The sequence below is a fragment of the Neovison vison genome, chromosome 8 (assembly GCF_020171115.1).
Source record: "Neovison vison isolate M4711 chromosome 8, ASM_NN_V1, whole genome shotgun sequence".
Lineage (NCBI taxonomy): Eukaryota > Metazoa > Chordata > Mammalia > Carnivora > Mustelidae > Neogale > Neogale vison.
This window is the reverse complement of record NC_058098.1, coordinates 122,671,438-122,694,036: the sequence shown is the minus strand read 5'-3', so window position 1 is coordinate 122,694,036 and position 22,599 is coordinate 122,671,438. Positions and strand designations below refer to the sequence as shown.

The window sequence follows — 22,599 nt, the reverse complement described above, 5'->3', positions numbered from 1 at the left end:
GCCTCCCAAAACCAAATTTCAGCAGCATTTAACATGCTGGCAACCACGACCAAGGCTCACATTTGCTCATTACTCCTAGTAATTCCCATGTGAATCATTCACTTCATAAACACTGACTGCGACTATCCGATGCCAAGCAGGGCAGATACTGTGATGGGTAACAATGTAAAGCCGAGGACAGGATATGGAGAGAGCTGGGTACTGTTTGCCTTTGAGAGGCTGCCCAGCCCGCAGGAGCACAGTGCAGCTGCCGCATCCTGGCCCAGGCGTGGCCCGCTGCCCTCCGATGGTGGAGTAGATGCAGCAAATGCAGCTAGCCCAAGTCTGTCCTTGGACAGGTCCTGCTTGCTCATTTCCAAGGGAGGAGATGAAGGAAACAACTGAAAAAAGGTACATTTGTGAAACCTTTTCACAAATCTGAACAGAGGGGCGCCTGGGTGGCTCAGTTGGGCATCTGCCTTCTGCTCAGGTCATGATCCCGGGGTCCTGGGATGGAGCCCCATAGTGGGCTCCTTGCTCGGGGAGAGTCTGCTTCTCCCTCTGCCTGCTGCTCTTTTTCTCTTTCTGACAAAGTCTTTAAAAAAAAAATATGAATGGGGGGCGCCTGGGTGGCTCAGTGGGTTAAGCCGCTGCCTTCAGCTCAGGTCATGATCTCGGGGTGCTGGGATCGAGTCCCGCATCGGGCTCTCTGCTCAGCGGGGAGCCTGCTTCCTCCTCTCTCTCTCTCTGCCTGCCTCTTTGCCTACTTGTGATATCTCTCTGTCAAATAAATAAATAAAATCTTTTAAAAAAAAAATATGAATGGGGGCCACCTGGGTGGCTCAGTGGGTACGCATCTGCCTTCGGCTCAGGTCATAATCTCAGGATCCTGGATCGAGCCCTGCATCAGGCTCTCTGCTCAGCGGGAAGCCTGCTTCCCCCCCTCTCACTGCCTACTGCTCTGCCTACATGTGATTTCTCTATCAAATAAATAAATAAAATCTTAGAAAAAATCTGAATGGAAATAAAATGACAGAAAGGATGAAAGTAGATGGAGTAAGTGCAACAAGGGAAGATGAGGGACAGGCCTGGCTGCTCTGTCGGAAGATTATGTGACTCTCTTGGGGTCATGAGTTTGAGGGGCAGAGTTTACTCAATAAAAAAGAAGGAAGAAAGGGCGCTAGGTGGCTCAGTGGGTTAAAACCCCTGCCTTCGGCTCAGGTCATGATCCCAGGGTTCTGGGATTGAGCCCCACATCGGGTTCTCTGCTCCGAGGGGAACCTGCTTCCTCCTCTCTCTGCCTTGCCTCTCTGCCTACTTGTGATCTCTGTCTGTCAAATAAATAAACAAAATCTGTAAAAAAAAAAAAGGAAGAAGAAATGATGTGCACAAGATCAGGAGGGCTGTCATAAAGGAGCATCGCAGACCCTTGGTTTCCTAAGTCATGAGCAGCAAAAACTGCTTAAAAAAAGACTACTGATGGATAAGGGGATTAGCTATTTCCTCTTAGGTTTTGTACTGGGTTCCCAATGATCTGACCCCAAAGTGAAGGAAATTCAATGAAAAAACTGGCTTCTGATATCAGTATATATTTACTTGAGTCTTTTCAAGCACAGCTTTGAAGTCTGATGAGAATCTCAATCTGTACAACATCGCTGCGATACGGAGCCAAGCAGTATGATTCTTCTCAGTTGTGCGAAGGCAAAGACACCAGTCAGGGACGGTGCTCTGGTCTCCCGATTACCATCCCAGTACCGTGAGCTGTCTGTGAAAGGTGGCCTGGTTGTGGAAAAGTACAAAAACTGGCTGTATAAGTAAAATACAAACTTGTTTGGTTAAATCCAGCTCCAATGAAATCAGGAAGATCCACTGTATTTAAGAGTTAAGAGTCAAATCACCCTGTATGGAAACAAATTTGAATGCATCAAGGTTTTCTGTTTGGTCTTGTAGGTCTGGAGACAAAGTCTCCTCTTTTCCTTTTATATTTTCCTCATCCTCTTCTTGCAGCGCTGGTTGAAAACAGGGGAGGACCCCATGAGGCTATCCGTGGAATGGGAACCGTAGCTGCTGTCTGAGTCATCAGGGCTCTGGGGGATCCCAGCTTCACTCATCCCGGACATGGGCTCCTCAAAGACATCGCTGCCTAGCACACCATGCCCAGAGACATTGCCTTCTTCGCTCTCTTGAGGCTCCATTTTCACATGGGCCAGATTCCAAAGTGGGGAAGCATTGACCTCTGTGCCTAGCAATGGAAGAGAATACAACCAGTGGTAAGCCATGGCTGGAACGCAGCAGAACAAATATTTCACCCAGGGCAGATTCCTAGCCTTTGAGCTCAGACTTCACGTTGACTCTGCCTGGCTGGAGAATATGGTTGTTATTCTCTGGTCCCAAAACTACCAACTCTGAATATTTTCTTTTCCACTTCCTCCACCCTCCTTTACCCCACCTCACCCACCTGACATTTGGCCTAAACCAGGGAAATAAAGCTACGCAGGTGGGATCATTCACGGTCTCGTGGCCCAAAGGCAGGCACATCCACAGGCTCTTGTTCAGGGGTTCAGTCCCTTCCCTCCTTCTTTTCTCCTTCCCTCCCTCCTTTCTTTTCTTCCTTCCTTCCTCCCTTCCTTCCTCCTCTCTTTCCTTCATTTCTTCCTTCCCTCACGCTGTCCTGTTTTCCTGCCTTTTTGTTTGGGTCCCTGGTCCTCTCTCACATTACGAAGTTATCACTACAAAATGCTGGCAGCAGTTCCCAGACTGCTGAAAACAGACATGGCTTCTAAAACCGCAACACTCTCTCTTTGGCCCTCCTGTCTCTGTTCTGGCAATGCTGTTCTGTGATTATGACTTCTTCATGGTAAAAGGCTCTCTGCCCAGCACTTTAAAAAATGTGGCCTTTGTTGTGTGGATGGTTGCTTGTATCACTTATGCATTGAGGAAATGACAATTTATATTTGTGTAGAACTGAGTAGACAAATTTGCAATCTAACTGACTTAAGGATCGAGTCATCCTGGTTCCCAAGGTGATCACAGAGTCTGTCTGGAAGAAGAGGCCAGTTGCCTCTGGCTGGATAGCTGTATTTTAGTCCCTTTCAGCTCCAATCTGTTGGGGACACTCTAGCAAGGAAGCCCAACTATTCAAACAGACTTGAGCAATTAGCCTCCCCCCGTCTATCTGGAAGCTGTCTTACTAGTACAAGCATCAGGAAAGACATATATGCCACATTAAGGGACGAAGAGGCATCTGCTCACCCAGCTAGGTCAGCTAAATTAGCTCCAGTCCTCAACAGGAGAGCACACACAGCATCTACAGCCTAACTAGGAATTGTTTTAAAGAATGCCTGTAAAGTTGTGCTAGTCCTCCCTTTACTAATTTCAAAGAGAAGAATGTTGCTTTATCTAGATCAGTGAGGCTGTGTTTGTTTTTAGACTTGCCATTCTCTGGCCCACCCCCATTTTTTTCTCTCATCTCCAGAGTTTGACTCCAAAATGCAAAAAGTGCTAAGACAGGCAGATCTCCCAGAATCAGAGTCAGCTACTTTCTCTTACTTGAAGCCTGTGGCGAAGCCTCGACCTCCAGATTAGATGGGAAGCGCTCACTCTGAGCCCCGAGGACCCCCATGGGCAGTGACTGGTCTCCAGGAGCAAGGTCAGCCTCCAATTCCTCACTGACAGGGAAGGTGATGTCGCTTACAGGTTCTTCCTTGATCTTTACAGGTTTAGTGTCCTCTGTGGCCTTCTCAGGATTGACAATCCTTTCATACTCTTCAGATAGTTGCTTACTGATCTGCTGGCAAGCAAGAGTCAGTTTTTCAGAGGCATGTTAAAAGCAAGGTAGGTGGTTAGCTTGTGGCATCCCATGGAAAAGCCAACACAATAGGAATATGCATAAAGCTACCACTGCCAACGGGAAGAATTTTTTTTTTTAACTTTTTTTTTGAACATAGTAGACACATGGAAGGAATTTAAGGTGTTGAGTCTGCATGTGTAAATGACAGACACACTATAAAAGTGTTTAGCAGAGACTGTGTGTGTCATTAATTAAAAGTTACATAAAGGTAAAAGAGACTTTGTTAAAGATAAATCAGAATGGGGACAAAAGATCACATTTTTGGCTTTAAAAACAAACAGCTGACATAGGACCCTACATGGATAATGAAGGGTGTAGGAAATCTGGATCACTTAGCAAAGACTTTTTTGTGGGGTGTTAAAAATTCCTTTTCATATTTTAGATTTGGGGAAACCAAAATAATGAAAAAAATGACTTGCTGAAGGCCACAAGGGTTGAAGAGATTAGATTATTTCTGGCTGTAACCAAAAATGGTATCTCTACCCCTTATTCTACCCTTGGGTAATATCACCTCATTCTGATTGGTTCTGCTTTTCATAGCGCTTAATGCCACCCAAAATTGTTTTGGTCATTATTTACTTACTTGTTTTTGTTTCCCGCTCAAGAATGCAAGCTCCGGGAATCTGTCTTATTCACTGCTGTCTCCCACAGTGCCTGACCCACAGTAGGCACTCAGTAACTACTTGTTGAATAAAGCATGCTAACCACATGCTCTCAGACTCCATATTCCTGTCTATAATTTCTTCCAGCAAAAGCGTTATCAATAAATGCGGCCACTCATTGATTAAAGGAGGCCCCAGGGGCTGGCAAGGCCAGCGATGAAACCAGTGGAACACACCGAGGGCCCTGAGGAGAGCAGACCTGTCCAGTCTGTTCCAAGACCCCATGCTCTACTCTCTAGGGCAAGTGTGAGATCCCGCTGAACATCCCTGGATTACACACGTTTACCCGATTCTCCCAGGGTGACCTCACCTGCAGCATGTAACTGTGATAGTCCTTGATGCGGTGCTGCCAGAACTTCTGGAGGGAGAGCACACTGCCAATGCCCACCTCGTGGAATACTTGCTCCATAATGTCAGGGAAAGGAGTCTGCCCCAGCCGGGCTTCTCGATCCACAGCGAAGCGCAGCAACTTGGTAAATTTGAGGCAATACTCATGTGCCACGTCGGTGAGAGTCTCCAGGACACTTTCATTAGCACATTCAAAGCCCGCGTGGGCCAGGATTGTGGCCACTGCCTGGTAGAGGAGCTGCCGGCAGGAGTGCCAGCTGAGTTCAGTCACAGGTTCCCCCTTCCCCCTGAAAGGAGAGATGTGGCAGGGTTATTAGTGCTCTTGCAAAGGGGTGAGCTGTCCTGTCTCCCTAGGAGTTTTTCAATTTCAGTCGAACCACTGGCTCGGCTTACTAGGGGGATTCTCTGCAGCTACAGAGTCCAGTTTCATCCTGCTGCTACCAGGGCGTGTCTCAACAACCCACAGCCCTCTCTGAGCTCCTCCAACTACATAAAGTCTTCGTAGGCAATACATGTCTACAATAAACAATATAAAAGTGTATCAGATGAATAGGAAGTTTCCTTTTACCAACTGCTCAGTTTTGATCACTTTTAGGGTATAATAACCTGTAACAGGATAGCTCAGGTCCAGCTCCAGAGTGCTCTAGTTATTCCATCACAACATAGTTTCCTCATCTGCTGGATGATACTCGGAGTTTCAGAAATTCACAGTCCCAGTTAGGAGAGTCTTACACAACTACAGCAGGCCATTTGTAAAACTGGGAGAGCAACTCATTTTTAAAAAAGCAATTGAAAACGTATAGAGTTTACAAAGCACTTTTATCCTATCCTGTGCACAGAAATGGGCAGTAAGTCCATACTATGATTCCCATCTGGCAGGTTTGAGCAACTGAGGTTCAGAGGGGCTGTCCTGCCAGAAGTTGTTCTGGTATTATCAGAAGGTGGAGCTTCTGACGTCAGATCCCATGTTCTTCATAATACACCATTTTACCCCTACTCACTGTTGTAGAAATCTTAATCTAAGAAAAAGAAAATTCAAAAAGCTGTCTGATCTCCTAAAAATAACTTCTAGTAAACTTCTAATTATTTACTTATCTCCTGAAAATTCCTATCTTCTGCCTCCCTTTGATGGTCATAAATAATTAGAAGTTTGATACAAAACTACAAAATTCTAAATAACACCATCAGTTTAATATGATGGACAATATTATTTTATTAAAGCTAAATTGCCTTCAAAATGTAAACATGGTACTAATCAGTGCAGAAAAGTGTTTTGAAGTTGGCCGTATCTACACAAACATGTGCCAGGCCTGTAATGGTACAATTAACCCTGCCATTTCCACTATTTCAAGACTTCAGATCCTTCAGTTATAGTGTGCACCAGGACATCATCTGGTTTTCATCTGGCCCAACTGCAACCCTTACATATTAAGTCCGTTTCTGTCTTTTTCTCATTAATTTGGGACAATTAAAGTAGTAGTAACTACTACCATCAATAGCAGATGCAATAAGTGTTATACAATTTTACTTATTTTGAATTTTTTTTATTTTTGCCAAACATATTTAACCTGAATCTAATCTTGAGGAAATAATCAGCGTATCCAGTGAGTGGGACATTCTACATTCCAAATGACCTGAACTCTAAAAAAGATTAATATAATGTTTTTTTAAAAAAGGAAGGAGGAGGGACGCCTGGGTGGCTCAGTTGGTTAAGCGGCTGCCTTCGGCTCAGGTCATGATCCCAGCGTCCTGGGATCGAGTCCCGCATCAGGCTCCTTGCTCAGCCGGGAGCCTGCTTCTCCCTCTGCCTCTGCTGCCCCTCTGCCTGCCTGTGCGCTCGCTCGCTCGCGCTTGCTCTCTCTCTGACAAATAAATAAATAAATAAAATCTTAAAAAAAAAAAAAGGAAGGAGGATTAGAAGTTCAGGATTCAAGTCTTAGACTTCCTAATTACCTGAGCAACTTCAACTATGTCAATTACCCTTACCCTCAGTTTCCTCATGGAAATATTATTACATGCTTAACAGTGCTGTTGTGAAGATTTTTTTTTTTTTAAATGTATTTATTTGACAGAGAGAGATCACAAGCAGGCAGGCAGAGAGAGAGAGGTGGAAGCAGGCTCCCCGCTGAGCAGGGAGTCTGATGCAGGACTCGATCCCATGACCCTGAAATCATGACCTGAGCTGAAGGCAGAGGCTTTAACCCACTGAGCCACCCAGGCACCCCTGAAGATTTTTTTTTTTGAGAAAAGCAAGATACAGCAAAGCCTTGTCTTACCGATAAAAGTCACTCTCTGGGTCACTGTGCCGGATCTGGAATGGTGCATTGGGATTCTTACAATCTAAAGGCAGGAGGTCATCAGGAAGAGGAGGTGACCCAGGGCAAGAGGGAAGAGGTTCAGTCTCTTCAGCCTTTACACCTTCTGTCTGTTGCTGACTCTGGGCCTGAGCTGTGGCAATGAGATTGCGCAGGCGTCGGTTGTGCTGGATCAGCTGAATAGTATGGATGGTGAGGCTGCACGGCTCTGAGGGGATGTCCAGCATTGTGGGGGGCTTGGGCTTGTTGGCTGAGGGCTGGTGCAGGGGTGGGTCATGGACTTCCACCAGACGGAATTCCCGTGGGAGCAAGTCAAAGGAACTTCTGTTGGTCTGGCTTGATGAGATTGGTATCTCTCCCCAGTATCTCAACATTTTGGAATAAGAAAGGAAGAGCTTTCAGGTTAAATGTAGTTGTAACCTAAAAGCAGTGTTTTAAAATCTTTAGGATGTAGGCTTCTGTAGTGAAAAATATGAAGTCTTGCCAGTTATTTATATAAAAAGTCGGCTGTGCAAGACCACTCAGAAAATGGCAGGGTCAGCAACACCGCAGGACCAAAGATGTACTCCCTGAAGAGATTAAGAGAAATAAAACCATTAGATGCCAGTCATCACAGCACAAACAATGGCAATTCTTGCTGGACTGAACCAAAGGTGGAATTTGGGTCATTATTAGACTAAAAGATGCAACAGTATTGGGGGCGCTAGTGTCCATGTTTACCGTCTCATTACTGTAACTATCATCATGCTCAATCCTGAACAATTTGCAAGGCAAGATACTTAAATGAGACCTGGAATACTTCTCTGAGTATCTTGACACATCTGTCCTGAATCAGTAGGAGAAAGGGAAGTAGAGTTAAAGACAGGAAGAGGTGGTTCTTAATTCTGTGTGTGTCAAACACAGGCAGCCCTTTCCCTGGTCCTGATGGAAAATGTATTGACCAGTAATCTAAATGGTCTTACACATTCAACTTCTGACACATATATGGGAGAATCTGAGTGATTTCTGCTGCCTCCTAATTAGTATCCCTTACTCCAGTCTCTGCTTATATATAATCTATTCTCCAGTGCTGCCAGACTTAATCTTGTAAAAAATCAGATCTAATAGCTTCTTGTTGCCTACTGGAAAAAAAGTCAGCCAGAATTCTTGGGCCTCCCATTCATCAAAATCTGCAATCTGGCTCCAACCCACCTTTCCAGATTCATTGCCCATACGTCTCTCCAAGTTCAACAAATGTTTTATCAAGGGCCAGGCATTATAGAAGGAGACAAAGACCACTGCAAGATCCCTGACCTGAGGTAAAGGAGAGAAATATAAACAACATTTTTTCCATATGGAAGTGTGCAGTAAGGGATGTTCTAACCACACAGACACAGTGGAAGCACAAAGAGGGAGCTTCCTGGAGGAAATCATTACCCTAGTTCTAACAATAGCATACTATTCGATTTCTTGAAAATGTCATGCATTTCCAGTTGACCCTTTGTGATCTCTGCTAGAAATGCCCTGCTGCCCACCACATCCCTGGCAGACTTGTATTCACTCTTATGGATAGTTTAAATCACCAATCTCCATCACCTCCCCAGTAAATCTCCCTTCTTTATAGTCTCACAGCACTTCCCATGTCTCCACCACAGCGTTTATACCTGGATTTAAACTAGGACTTACCTTAATAGAGTTTATTCTCCCATTAACTACCCCCCCCATTATGGTCTTTGTACGGTGGCTGGTACACCGTATATCTGGCTTTTATTGAGTGTTTACTATGTGCCAGGCTTTGCCTTTATTCTTTAATTCAATTTCCTCAATTATCCCATTTTTTTAGATGTGAAGGCTGAGGCCCACGGTCTTGCCAATGTCACAAATGTGGGAGGGAGAAAACGTAGACAGGTTCCAGAGTCTGCGCTCTTAACCACTACACTATGCAATCTCAATAATTGGTTTCGGGAAACAACAACAACCAAAGAGTTAACAAAGAGGGCGCCTGGGTGGCTCAGTGGGTTAAGCCGCTGCCTTCAGCTCAGGTCATGATCTCAGGGTCCTGGGATCGAGTCCCGCATCGGGCTCTCTGCTCAGCAGGGAGCCTGCTTCCTCCTCTCTCTCTCTCTGCCTGAGTCACTCTGCCTACTTGTAATCTCTCTCTGTCAAATAAAAGAGTTAACAAAGAAACGGATCAACGAACCCCCCATCCCCAACCCAATCACCCTCTTCCTTAATTTCAACGAAAAGAGCAAGAATAAGCAGCGCAAGTTCAAAGAATGTTCAGGTCCCTCGGGGGCTCCTGGAGTCACCTGCTGCCGGGGGCGGCCGGGTGAGGAGGTCTGTACCTAGACGGAAGCAGGGAAGCGCTCCAGTTTACCGCAGCGTCACAGGAGCTGGGGGGACAACCGTCTGACTCCGAAAGGCCTGAGGCGAGGGTCGCCTTGGGCCGGGAAGGCGGGCTTGTTGATTAGTGGTCCTGGGTCGCCGGAAGCGCTTCTTCTCAATCAGGGTATGCCACAGGAAGTTATTACTAGCCGGTTGCAACCTCTAAAGATGTCCCCCTTCCCACAGAGCCTTGGCGGCACTTTTCTGTTTTTCCTTTCCTTGATATTCACCTCTTCGTCACGTTGTGGGTGGAGGAGCAACTGCGCTCTTGCTGCCCAGAGAAGCTACTGGGAGCTGAGAGAGGGAGAGAGAGGGGGGTGGTGGCGAGTGTGGAGAGGAACTTAGAGACCGAAGGGGAGGTTTCCCAGGAACAGATTTCGAGCCTGCATCTGACCGAGGATGGCTGACAGTCCCTCTCAGTCCGAGCCTCTGGGTTTGCAAGATCTCAGTGACGACTTCAAGAAGCCGACGTTGCCGGTGCCCCCGGTTGTGCGCGGCAAGACCCCGGCCTCCAATCCTTCAAACCCTGAGGAGGCGAAGAAGGAAAGGCCCGCGGCGCTGCTAGAGCCGGATTCCGCGGAGCCTGACGTCCCGCCACCGCGGCCGGACAGCGGGGGCACCAGGAGTCCGCCGAAGGAGCAGCCCCAGCCCCCCACAGCGGCTCCTTCTCTCGGCGGCCCGGCCCGGGCTCCCCCTTACCAAGAGCCTCCGTGGGGCGGCCCCGCGACAGCCCCCTACAGCCTAGAGACGCTCAAGGGTGGTACCATCCTTGGCACCCGTAGCTTGAAAGGGACGAGTTGCTGCCTTTTCGGGAGGCTGTCTAGCTGCGACGTGTGCCTGGAGCACCCTTCGGTGTCCCGGTACCACGCCGTGCTGCAGCACCGGGCGTCCGGCCTCGAAGGAGAGTGCGACGGCCACGGGCCGGGCTTCTACCTTTACGATCTGGGAAGCACTCACGGCACTTTCCTGAACAAAACTCGCATCCCACCCCGCACCTATTGTCGAGTCCACGTCGGGCACGTTCTTCGCTTTGGAGGTAGCACCCGGCTCTTTCTTCTTCAGGTAAGTAGAAAAACCTAGGATTGCAATCTCTGCAGCGCACGGGGCTGGGTTCCAGAGCTCCTTAAGCTTTCGCCGAGGAAGGCGAGTCTCCCCGTGAGCGATGACAAAAGCGGAGTCTGGCCCCTCTCAGACCTCTGTATGCATTGCCGTACTTCTGAAAGTGACTCCAGCAATGCTGAGCTCTGAAAGAATTCTTTCGCTTGGCTCGTCAGGGACCAGAGGAAGACAGGGAAGCAGAATCCGAGTTGACCGTAACGCAACTGAAAGAACTGCGAAAGCAGCAGCAAATGATGTTGGAGAAGAAGATGTTAGGAGAAGACTCGGACGAGGAGGAAATGGATGCCACCGAAGGGAAGAGAAGTGCTAGTAGTCAAGATGATGAGATGGGCTGCACCTGGGGAATGGGTAAGAAGTTAAAATTGCTGCCAGAGGTTAATATTTTAAATTCATGACTAGTGGTATTCTTAATTGTTTTCTGTCATACAGCTTTTCATGACTTTTTGAGATAGGTGAGACAAATACAGTTTGGACATGAGATTATTAAAACCCACTGAGATTCGTTAACTTTTCTCATGTCAAAAAATTGAATTATGGGCCCTATGGATTTCTTTTTTTTTTTTTTTTTTAAGATTTTATTTATTTATTTGACAGAGAGAGATCACAAGTAGGCAGAGAGGCAGGCAGAGAGAGAGAGAGGAGGAAGCAGGCTCTCTGCTGAGCAGAGAGCCCGATACGGGACTCGATCCCAGGACCACGAGATCATGACCTGAGCGGCCTAACCCACTGAGCCACCCAGGCGCCCAAGGATTTCTTTTAATGGTTTTACAGCGCACTCCCTTGTTCAGAATTCTTCCTCAGCACACAACTAATTTAGTTTTACAGTTTGAATATATATATATTTATATTTATGTATATATTTTTATATATATCATATATGTAGTACTGATCTTGATGATCATCACTGGAGGGTATGGGACTAGATTCAATCAAATAACATGGAATGTTTAGTATAGGATAGTCCCTCAAATTTTTTTTGAGTATTTTTTTTCAGTAAATTCCCTGAAATGTGAGATAGCTAATCAGAGAATGCTTGTCCCTTAGCCAGAGGAATGAATTGAATTTTCCTTAATGCCAGACATTTTGGAGGATGGGTGTTCAGGATCTTGGAATATAAAAAGAAGATGACCTTAATATGTTGTTGGGAAGACTGGATAAATATTATGAAAATATTATAAAATTACTTTTGTAATGGCAAAACAAAAGCTAGAAACCATAAGTATGCCAGAGTAAAGGTTCAGAGAAGGGAGTAACCATTGAGGAGTTAGACCTGCGCTGTCCAGTATGGTAGCCATTACCCACATGTGGCTATTGGACACTTACAGTATGGCCAGTCCAAAATGACTTGTGTTATAAATGTAACATACACTCTAGATTTCAAAGACTCAGTGTAAAAAAAGAATGTGAAATGGTCATAATATTTTTATACTGATTACATGATAATTTTTCCTGTTTTTCCTTTTTAATGAGTCTGCTAGAAAACGAAAACCTTCTTTATTTCAAGATTTTATTTACTTATTTAGAGAGAGAACAGGCATGAGGATGGGGAGGGGCAGAAAGAGAGGGAGAAACAGAATCTCCAGCAGACTCTGCACTGAGCGTGGAATCTGAGGAGGGACTGGATCCCACAACCCTGAGATATGACCCGAACCAAGATCAGGAGTCAGACTGAGGCACCCAGATGCCCTGAAAATGAGAAACATCATGTATGGCTTTCATTATATTTCTGTTTATATTTATATATATAAATTTTTATTTATATATGAATCATATGAATATTTATTTATATTCATTTATATTTCTGTTCAATATATTTCATTATATTTCTGTTGGGCAACACTGAGTTAAAATTTGGGAAGGTTTTTAACTTTACAAACAGACAGGTCTTGAGGTGGAACTTGAAGGAAAGGAATATTAGCCCCCAGGAAGCTGAGTGTTGAGAATGGTTTTCAGGGCAGGATTGATTATTTTATTTTATTTATTTATTTTTTTAAGATTTTATTTATTTATTTGACAGACAGAGATGACAAGTAGGCAGAGAAGCAGGCAGAGGGAGAGGAGGAAGCAGGCTCCCTGCTGAGCAGAGAGCCCGATGCGGGGCTCGATCCCAGGACCCTGGGATCATGACCTGAGCCAAAGGCAGAGGCTTTAACCCACTGAGCCACCCAGGCGCCCCAGGATTGATTATTTTAAGGGAGTGATGAGTAGACCCATCTATTTGACAGATATAGTAAATATTAAGAAACTGTATTAGAGACAGAATATTAGACCCAGGTGATCTAGAGCAGGAATGCCAGCCAAGAAGCTTAGATTTTTTTCCATGGACAATGTGGTAGGTGATTTTGTTTTTAAAATATTGTGATGGAGGGAAAGAAAAACAAAAAAAAATAAGCAGGAAAAAAAAAAAAACCAAGATGCCATGAAAACAAGTTTTAATTTGTTACACAATTTAGAAAAACTAAAGGTATTTATACTGGTGATTTTGTGTTTGCCCCTTTCTCCCCCATCCCCGACCTTTCTTTTCTTTGGTAACTGTATCTGCATGCAGGCTGAATGGAAAGTGGGCATAATTAAGACAGTCTCTTCCCTTGTCTGTCTTTTTTTTCTTTTCCATATCCTGTAGGAGAAGATGCTGTAGAAGATGAGGCTGAAGAGAACCCCATTGTCTTAGAGTTTCAGCAGGAAAGGGAGGCGTTTTATATAAAGGATCCAAAAAAGGCTCTCCAAGGTTTTTTTGACCGAGAAGGTATGTAAACAGATTTTGATCCTGCCAGTAAATGGTATCCATAGCAGTGTTGTTTTGTAGATCTTCAGGGTACTTAGAAATGCTGTATTTTATCTACTGTTCTCCTTAGTTCCTTCCCTTGTGGTCAGCTGCTTCAGGTTTATTTTGAAAATGTTAAAAGTCTTCCCATGTTGGAAAAAAGGGACTTTTTTTTTTTGACTCATCTCATTCTTCTCAAAAGATTCTAGACTTGGGGGTGGTGGAGAGATTGACCTAACTTTGTAAAATCTTTTGTTTCTAATTCATCTGATCTTTTTTTTTTTTTTTTTTAAGATTTTATTTATTTGTCAGAGAGAGCGAGAGAGAATGAGCACAGGCAGACAGAATGGCAGGCAGAGACAGACGGAGAAGCAGGCTCCCTGCCGAGCAAGGAGCCCGATGTGGGACTCGATCCCAGGATGCTGGGATCATGACCTGAGCCGAAGGCAGCTGCTTAACCAACTGAGCCACCCAGGCGTCCCAAATTCATCTGATCTTTTGTAATTCTTTTTTTTTAATTTATTTTTTAATAGAGATCACAAGTAGGCAGAGAGGCAGACAGAGAGGGGGGAAGCAGGCTCCCTGCTGAGCAGAGAGCCAGATGGGGGGCTCAATCCCAGGACCCTGAGATCATGACCTGAGCTGAAGGCAGAGGCTTAAACTACTGAGCCACCCAGTCGCCCCTGATCTTTTGTAATTCTTTTTTTTTTTTTTTTGATAGACAAGGATCACAAGTAGGCAGAGAGGCAGGCAGAGAGAGAGAGAGGGAAGCAGGCTCCTTGCTGAGCAGAGAGCCCAATGTGGGGCTTGATCTTTTGTAATTCTTAACGTGGATATTCACTTTATATGATTTAAAGAATCATATAAAATCATATATTCAAAATCATATATTCACCTTATATGATTTAAAGAATGTTTCCACAGAGGATTGTTTCAGTAGAGGTGCTTTGAAAGAACATCTCTGTGTGTATATGAATATATATATGAACTGGTTGCATTCTGCATGTAATATTTATGCTTCTAAAAATGAGGCAATTGTGACAAATTAACAGCTTACACCTACAACTTAAATATCTAGCGTGAAATCTGCTGTAAAGTGGGCAAAGCTATTTTTGGAGAGTTGATTGTTTTGATCTGAGTTTGGTTTTCTTCGTCTCAAGTTCATCCTAATTTTTTTTAAAGATTTATTTATTTATTTTAGAAAGAAAGTGAGAGAGCAAGCAGGGGAAAGGTCAGAGGGAGAGAGATTTCCTGAAGCAGACTCCCTGCTGAGTCTATCTATCCTCTATCCCAGGACCTTGAGATCACGACCTGAGCCGAAATCAAGAGTGGGCCAATTAACTGACTAAACCAGCCACCCAGGCTCCCCAAGCTCATCCTAATTTTATTATCAGATGATAATCCCTAGGAAAAAAAGAAGAGAAATGCTTTGAAATTCAGTGTAGTATGAGAACTTGATATTCTTACTTAACCTTTCCTCTCTTTTCCCTTTGTTTCAACTAGTAGTTTTCAGATGTTATTAAAATTGTTTTGTCTTTCTTCCTCCCACAGGAGAAGAATTAGAATACGAATTTGATGAACAGGGACATAGCACTTGGCTGTGTAGAGTGAGGTATGTTCCGTTCTCATTAATGTCCATTTTGAAAAGTGGTCAGTTTCAGGTTATATACAGCAAACCCAAAAAGTGACTTTAACCTTATTTTTAGGCTGTTCTTGAATTTGGGCCTTGATAAGTTGGCAGGTGGTGTGGGATGGGTCAGAGATCTAAGGAAAAGATTTGAAGTCTGACCTTGGCAAGATAGAACAAGATGAATGGAGAAATTAAAAAGGCATGTCAAAAAATGACTATTATCACAGCACATTAGTTTTTTTCATGAGAATTGGAGCTTAATACTGTGCTATGATTCCCAACAAACCAATACAGATTACCTGTGGATGATTCAACTGGAAAACAACTGGTAGCTGAGGCCATTCATTCAGGAAAGAAAAAAGAAGCAATGATCCAGTGTTCACTGGAAGCTTGTCGAATCCTTGATACTTTGGGATTGCTGCGGCAGGAGGCAGGTATGTGGGAACACTTCTTTTCCTTGAAAGAAAGAAAGAGAGAGAGAGAGGGAGACAAGCAGGGAGAGAAAGAGGGGAGACAGATACAATGAGATGGACAGAGAGAAAGAAGAAAGGAAAATTTAACACAGAAGGCAATAAAATATCTTTTTAGGAGGAAAGTATAAATTGTCTACCAATTCTATGAAGTGAAAAGAAAAGATTCCATATCTTAATACCCAAAGGAAGCCATTGCTTATATTCTCCTAGACATTTTTTATGAATACAGATGTGTGTTCAGAACTAGATCCTTTAATAAAAAGCAAACACTCATATACAAATGCGTTTATATTACTTATACTCTTTAATACTTAAATTTTTAATGTAAGAATTTATCATGGATATTATCTGTGTGATTGCATTAAATTTATCCCATTTAAAAAACCTGTCTGGTTATACCATCATTTATTAATAAAGGATTATACTATATTTTTGTTTATTCTAAAATTAGTTTTTATTATTGCAAAGAAACTTATGTATAGTTTAAAACTACCAAAGGCTTATTACAAAATATACCTGTTCTTTGCCCTGCTCCTCCTCATTCTTCAACCTTAGAAGGAAGGCTTTTTAACTCTTTCAGTTACCTCTTTTGGCATTTAAAAATATCCATATTTCTGGGGCGCCTGGGTGGCTCAGTGGGTTAAGCCTCTGCCTTCGGCTCAGGTCATGATCTCATGGTCCTGGGATTGAGCCCCACGTTGGGATCCCTGCTCAGCCTGCTCCCCCCCCTCTCTGCCTGCCTCTCTGCCTGCTTGTGATCTCTGTCTGTCAAATAAATAAATAAAATCTTAAAAAAAAAATCCATATTTCCAAAAAGGAAGAGTATACTACTTTATTTTGAGTTATTTATTTTTGTTCATGTATTTATTTTTATTTAAATTCAATTAATTAACATATAATGTATTTTTAGTTTCAGAAGTAAAGGTCAGTGATCCATCAGTCTTACATAATACCCAGTACTCATTACATTCTCTGCCCTTCTTAATGTCGACCCAGTTACCGCATCCCCCTAACCCTTCCCCTCCAGCAACCTTCAGTTTGTTTCCTATTGTTAGGATTCTCTAATGGTTTGTCTCCCTCTCTGATTTTGTCATTTTATTTTTTTCTCTCTTTCCCTGTGCTCCTCTGTTTTGTTTCTTGAATTCCACATATGAGTGAGATCATATGATAATTGTTTTTCTCTGATTGACTTATTTCACTTAGCATAATACCCTCTAGTTCCATCCATGTCATTGCAAATAGCAAGATTTCATTTTTTGGTGACTCCATAATTTCCCATTATATATATAGATATATATATAGATATATATATCTATTCATCTGTTGATTGGCATCTAGGCTCTTCCCATAGTTTGGCCATTGTGAACATTGTTATAAGCACTGCGGTACAGGTGCCCCTTTGGATCACTACATCTGTATCTTTGGGGTAAATCCCTAGTAATGCAATTACTGGGTCATGGGGTAGCTCAAAAAGCTTTCAACTTTTTGTTGGAACCTCCACACTGTTTTCCAGAGTGGCTGCACTAGCTTGCATTCCCACCAGAAGTGTAAGAGGGTTCTTCTTTCTCCACTTCTTCACCAACATTTAGCATTTTCTGACTTGTTAATTTTAGCCATTCTGATAGATGTGGTGGTATCTCATTGTGGTTTTGATTTGTATTTGTATTTCCCTGATGCCAAGTGGTATTGAGCGTTTTTTTCATGGGTGTCTTGGCCATTTGTATTTTTTTATAATATTTTATTTATTTAGCAGAGAGAGAGAGAGAGAGCCCACACAAGTGGGGGGTGGGGCAGAGGCAGAAGGAGAAGCGGGCTACCTGCTGAGAAGGAGCGTGGTGCAGGACTGGATCCCAGGACCCGGGATCATGACCTGAGCCAAAGGCAGACACTTCACTGACAGAGCCACACAGGCATCTCAATTCTTTGGAGAAATGTCTGTTCGCATCTTCTGCCCATTTCTTGTTTGGATTATTTGGTCTTTGGGGGTTGAGGTTGATAAGTTCTTTTTTTTCTGTTTTTTTAGTTTGATAAGTTCTTTATAGATTTTGGATACTAGCCCTTTATGTGATATGACATTTGCAAATATCTTCTCCCATTCTGTTGGTTGTCTTTTGATTTTGTCAACTGTTTCCTTTGCTGTGCAAAAGCTTTTTATCTTGTTGAAGTCTCAATAGTTCATTTTTGCCTTTGTTTCCCTTGCCTTTGGAGACGTGTCTATCAAGAAGTTGCGTTGCTGTAGCCAGGGTCACAGAAGTTGCTGCCTGTGTTCTCTTCTAGGATTTTGATGGATTCCTGTCTCACATTTAGGTGTTTCATCCATTTTGAGTTTATTTTTATGTATGGTGTAAGAAAATGGTCCAGTTTTATTTTCCTGCCTCTGACTGTCCAATTTTCCGAACACCATTTGTTGATGAGACAGTCTTTCCCACTGGATATTCTTTTTTTGCTTTGTCAAAGATTGCTTGACCACAGAGTCAAGGGTCCATTTTTGGGTTCTCTGTTCTGTTCCATTGATCTGTGTGTCTGTTTTTGTGCCAGTACCATACTGTCTTGATGATTATAGCTTTGTAATAGAACTTGAAGTCTGGAATTTTGATGCCGCCAGCTTTGGTTTTCTTTTTCAACATTCCTTTGGCTATTTGGGGTCTTTTCTGGTTTGATACAAACTTAAGCATTATTTATTCCAGCCCTGTGAAAAAAGTTGATGGTATTTTGACAGGGGTCGCGTTGAATAGATTGCTCTAGGTAGCATAGACATTTTAACAATCCATTTGTTCTTTCAATCCATGAGCATGGAACATTTTTCATTTCTTTGTTTCTTCCTCACTTTCTTTCATGAGTGTTCTGTAGTTTTCTGAGTGTAGATCCTTTGCCTCCTTGGTTAGGTTTATTCCTAGGTATCTTGGGTTTGGGGTGCAATTGTAAATGGAATTGACTCCTTAATTTCTCTTTCTTCTATCTTGTTGGTGTATAGAAGTCCAACTGATTTTTGTTCATTGATTTATATCCTCTGACATTGCTAAATTCCTATGAGTTCTAGCAAGTTTGGAGTGCAGTCTTTTGGGTTTTCTGCATAGTGCCATGTCACCTGCAAAGAGTGAGAATTTGACTTCTTTGCTGATTTGGATGCCTTTTATTTCTTACTGTTTTCTGATTGCTGAAGCTAGGACTTTTACTACTATGTTGAACGACAGTGGTGATAGTGTACTTCGCTGTCTTGTTTTTGACCTGAGGGGAAAAGCTCCCAGTTTTTCCCTATTGAGGATGATATTCTCTCTGGGCTTTTCATAGATGGCTTTTATGATATTGAGGTATGTTCCCTCTATTCCTACACTGTGAAGGGTTTTAATCAAGAAAGGATGCTAGACTTTGTCAAATGCTTTTTCTGCATCTATTGAGAGGATCATACAGTTCTTATCCTTTCTTTTATTAATGTAGTGTATCACATAGATTGATTTGTGGGTGTTAAACCACCCTTGCAGCCCAGGAATAAATCCCACTTGGTTGTGGTGAATAATCCTCATAATGTACTGTTAGATGCTATTGGCTGGTATCTTGGTGAGAATTTTTACATCCATGTTCATCAGGGATATTGGTTCATAATTCTCTTTTTGGTGGGATCTTTGTCTGGTTTTAGGAGCAAGGTAATGCTGGCCTCATAGAAAGAGTTTGGAAATTTTCCTTTTATTTCTATTTTTTGAAATCACTTCAGAAGGATAAGTATTAATTCTAATTTAAATGTTTGGTAGAATTCCCCTGGGAAGTCGTCTGGTCCTGGACTCTTAATTGTTGGGAGATTTTTGATTATGGCTTCAATTTCCTTGCTGGTTATCGGTCTTTTCAGGTTTTTATTTCTTCCTATTTCAGTTTTGGGAGTTTATACGTTTCTAGGAATGCATCCATTTCTTCCAGATTGCCTAGTTTGTTGGCATATAGTTGTTCATAATATGTTCTTGCAGTTGTTCATATTTCTTCAGTGTTGGTTGTGATCTCTCTTCTTTCATTCATGATTTTATTTATTTGGGTTCTTCCTCTTTTCTTTTTGATATGTCTGGCCACAGGTTTGTTGATCTTATTAATTCTTTCTTAAATTTTTAAAAATTAACGTATAATGTGTTATTTGTTTCAGGGATTTTAATTAGTTCTTTCAGAGAACCAGCTCCTAGTTTTGATGATCAGTTCTACTGTTCTTTTGGTTTCTATTTTATTGATTTCTCCTCTGATCTTTATTAATTCTCCTGCTGGGTTTAGGCTTTATTTGTTCATCTGTCTCCAGCTCCTCTAGGTATGAGGTTAGGTTGTATTTCTTATTTCTGGAGAAAGGCTTGTGTTGTTATATACTTCCCTCTCAGGATCACCTTTGCTGAATCCCAAAGGTTTTGAACAGTTGTGTTTTCATTTTCATTTGTTTCCTTGACTTTTTAAAATTCTTCTTCAGGAACACCTGGGAGGCTCAGTGGGTTAAGCCTCTGCCTTCGGCTCAGGTCATTATCTCAGGGTCCTGGGATCGAGCCCTGCATCGGGCTCTCTGCTCAGCAGGGAGCCTGCTTGACCCTCTCTCTCTGCCTGCCTCTCTGCCTACTTGTGATTTCTCTGTCAAATAAATAAATAAAATCTTTAAAAAAAAAATTCTTGTTCAATTTCCCGGTTGATCCATTCTTTCTTTAGTAGGAAGCTCTTCAGCCTCCATGTATCTGAGTTCTTTCCAGATTTCCTCTTGTGATTGAGTTCCAGTTTCTTTTTCTTTTTCTTTTTTTTTAAGATTTTATTTATTTGACAGAGAGAGACGCAGTGAGAGAGGGAACACAAGCAGGTGGAGTGTGAGGGAGAAGCAGGCTTCCTGCCAAGCAGGGAGTCCGATGCGGGGGTTGATCCCAGGACCCTGGCATCATGACCATCACCCAGGCACCCCTGAGTTCCAGTTTCAAAGCATTGTGGTCTGAAAATATGCAGGGTTGATCCCAGTCCTTTGGTATCAGTTGAGAACTGATTTGTGACCCAGTTTGGATCTGTTTTGGAGAAAGTTCCATTTGTGACTAATTTGTGACCCAGTTTGGATCTGTTTTGGAGAAGAATGTGTATTCTGTTGCTTTAAGATGGAATATTTGGAGTATATCTGTAAAGTACATCTGGTCCCTTGTGTCATTCAAAACCCTGTTTCCTTGTTGATCTTCTGCTTAGATGATCTGTCCATTTCAGCGAGTGGGGTGTTAAAGTCCCCTAATATTATTGTATCGTTATCAGTGTATTTATTTTGTTATTAATTGGTTTATATAACTGACTGCTCCCATGTTTGGGGCATAAACATTTATAGTTCTTAGATCTTTTTGTTGAATGGATCCTTTAATTATGATATAGTGTCCTTCCTCATCTCCTATCAGGTGTTTGGCTTAAAGTCAGATTTTTCTGGGGCACTTGGGTGGCTCAGTCATTGGGCATCTACCTTCGGCTCAGGTCATGATCCTGGAGTCCTGGGATTGAACCCTGTGTCAGGCTCCCTGCTAGGCAGGAAGCCTGCTTCTCCCTCTCCTGCTCCCCCTGCTCCTCTCTGTCAAATAAGTAAATAAATAAAAATTTTAAAGTAATAATAAAAAATAAAGTCTAATTTGTCTGATAGAAGGATTGCTACCCCAGCATTATTTTGGTGTCCATTAGCATGATAAAATGGTTTTCCACCCCCTCACTTTATTTACTTATTTATTTTAAATATTTTATTTATTTATTTGTCAGAGAGAGTGAGAGAGCACAAGCTGGGGGAGCGATAGGCAGAGGGAGAGGGAGAAGCAGCCTCTCTCCTGAGCAGGGAGCCCGATGTGGGACTTGATCCCAGAACCCTGGGATCATGATCTGAGACAAAGGTAGATGCTAAATGATTAGCAACCACCCAGACACCCCTCTACCCCCTCACTTTAAATCTGGAGGTGTCTTTGGGTCTAAAATGAGTCTCTTGCAGACAGCATAATGATGGGTCTTGCTTTTTTATCCAATTTGATTCCCTGTGTCTTTTGATTGGGGCATTTAGCCCATTTACATTCAGAGTAACTATTGAAAGATATGAATTTAGTGCCATTGTATTACCTGTAAAGTTACTGTTCTGTATATTATCTCTGTTCCTTTCTGGTCTATGTTAATTCTGGGCTCTCTCTTTGCTTGAAGGGATCCCCTTTAATATTTTTTGCAGGGCTGGTTTAGTGATCACAAATTCTTTTAGTTTGTTTGTCCTGGAAGCCTTTTATCTTTCTTTCTATTTTGAATGGCATCCTAGCTAGATAAAATATTCTTGGCCGCAATGAAAGGTAGACTGTAACTGTAAAAATGGAAATTTAAAAAGATTAAAAAAAAGAGTTGATGAAATCAGAAATTGGGAAAAGAGAAAAAAATAAAATTGAAAGACTAAAGTATCGTGGGGGGAAAAAAGCCATGTATTGTATTCCCCTGGCACTGGAGTTTTGCAGGTTCCTATGATAAGTAAACTTGGTTTTAACCGATGTTCTTGCTGCTCTTCTTGGGGAGGGGCCTGTTGTGTTGATTCTTAATTGTCTGTGCCCTGTGGAACCTGAGTACTGCCCTTGCCAGGGGCCAGGCTAAGTAATCTGCTCCACATTGCTCCCGTGGCTTTTGTTCCCTGAAGAATTTCCATGCCACTTTGGAGGATGAGAATGAAAATGGCAGCCTTCTAGTCTCTAGCCCCAGAGCTGAGAGCTTGGGGCCCCACTCCTTAGTGTGCCCTTAAGGAAAAGCAGTTAGTCACTCCTGTCTCCTTGGTCTCTGTCCGCACTCTGTGCTCACCCAGCTGGTGACCGACTGTTTTTGTATCAGGCATTTGACTTTGTTTCAAGTCTCCAAACCCTGAAGACTCCCGCAGTGCACAGCCACTCCTTCCGGGGGAAGGGGGTGTCTCGCTGTGGTTCTGCCACTTGCTGGGCCCTTGTTCTGAGCACAGTGGTCCAATTGTACTGCAGTTCATGGTTTATTGCAACCCCGAGCTAGAGCCCAGTTCTGCCACACTGATTGCAGCTGGCTTCCCTGCTCCAGTGCTTGGGAACTCTGTCATGCTCAGGCACCCCCAGTCTTCCCTTGACCATGGGGATCCTC

At 43.0% G+C, this 22,599-nt stretch overlaps 2 protein-coding genes across 5 annotated transcripts in view; one reads left to right on the top strand and one right to left on the bottom strand.

Annotated features, from left to right (window-relative positions):
• Window positions 1-1,555: 1,555 nt before the first annotated feature.
• On the bottom strand, window positions 1,556-9,683 carry SUPT7L (SPT7 like, STAGA complex subunit gamma). 4 transcript variants are annotated; one of them, XM_044261855.1, is made up of 6 exons: window positions 9,443-9,683; window positions 8,346-8,447; window positions 7,116-7,723; window positions 4,802-5,126; window positions 3,529-3,769; window positions 1,556-2,221 (listed from the first exon to the last, which is right to left on the bottom strand). In XM_044261855.1, exons 3-6 carry the CDS (start codon window positions 7,526-7,528, stop codon window positions 1,959-1,961), a joined length of 1,242 nt encoding a protein of 413 aa, XP_044117790.1. In that variant the 5' UTR covers window positions 7,529-7,723; window positions 8,346-8,447; window positions 9,443-9,683; the 3' UTR covers window positions 1,556-1,958. The 4 variants fall into 4 exon arrangements, with proteins under 4 accessions (XP_044117790.1, XP_044117789.1, XP_044117791.1 ...); XM_044261854.1 differs by lacking the exon at window positions 8,346-8,447; XM_044261856.1 differs by lacking the exon at window positions 8,346-8,447 and having other exon boundaries at window positions 9,479-9,683.
• Window positions 9,684-9,841: 158 nt separating this feature from the next.
• LOC122915202 (solute carrier family 4 member 1 adaptor protein) overlaps window positions 9,842-22,599 on the top strand; it is a 32,845-nt gene continuing 20,087 nt past the window's right edge. The window contains exons 1-5 of the mRNA XM_044261853.1: window positions 9,842-10,580; window positions 10,793-10,985; window positions 13,261-13,383; window positions 14,953-15,013; window positions 15,326-15,465. Of these exons, the coding sequence (XP_044117788.1) occupies window positions 9,918-10,580; window positions 10,793-10,985; window positions 13,261-13,383; window positions 14,953-15,013; window positions 15,326-15,465 (1,180 nt within the window). The 5' untranslated portion in view covers window positions 9,842-9,917. The remainder of the gene's footprint in view (window positions 10,581-10,792; window positions 10,986-13,260; window positions 13,384-14,952; window positions 15,014-15,325; window positions 15,466-22,599) is intronic.

What these genes read in the sequence shown, in the direction of transcription:
- SUPT7L (XM_044261855.1), bottom strand. Translation starts at nt 7,528, where the DNA reads ATGTTGAGATACTGGGGAGAGATACCAATCTCATCAAGCCAGACCAAC. An exon ending in CCAGAGAGTGACTTTTATCG is followed by an intron (nt 5,127 to 7,115) that starts GTAAGACAAGGC and finishes CTCTCCTTTCAG; the next exon opens with GGGGAAGGGGGAACCTGTGA. An exon ending in GGCTTCGCCACAGGCTTCAA is followed by an intron (nt 2,222 to 3,528) that starts GTAAGAGAAAGT and finishes TTCCATTGCTAG; the next exon opens with GCACAGAGGTCAATGCTTCC.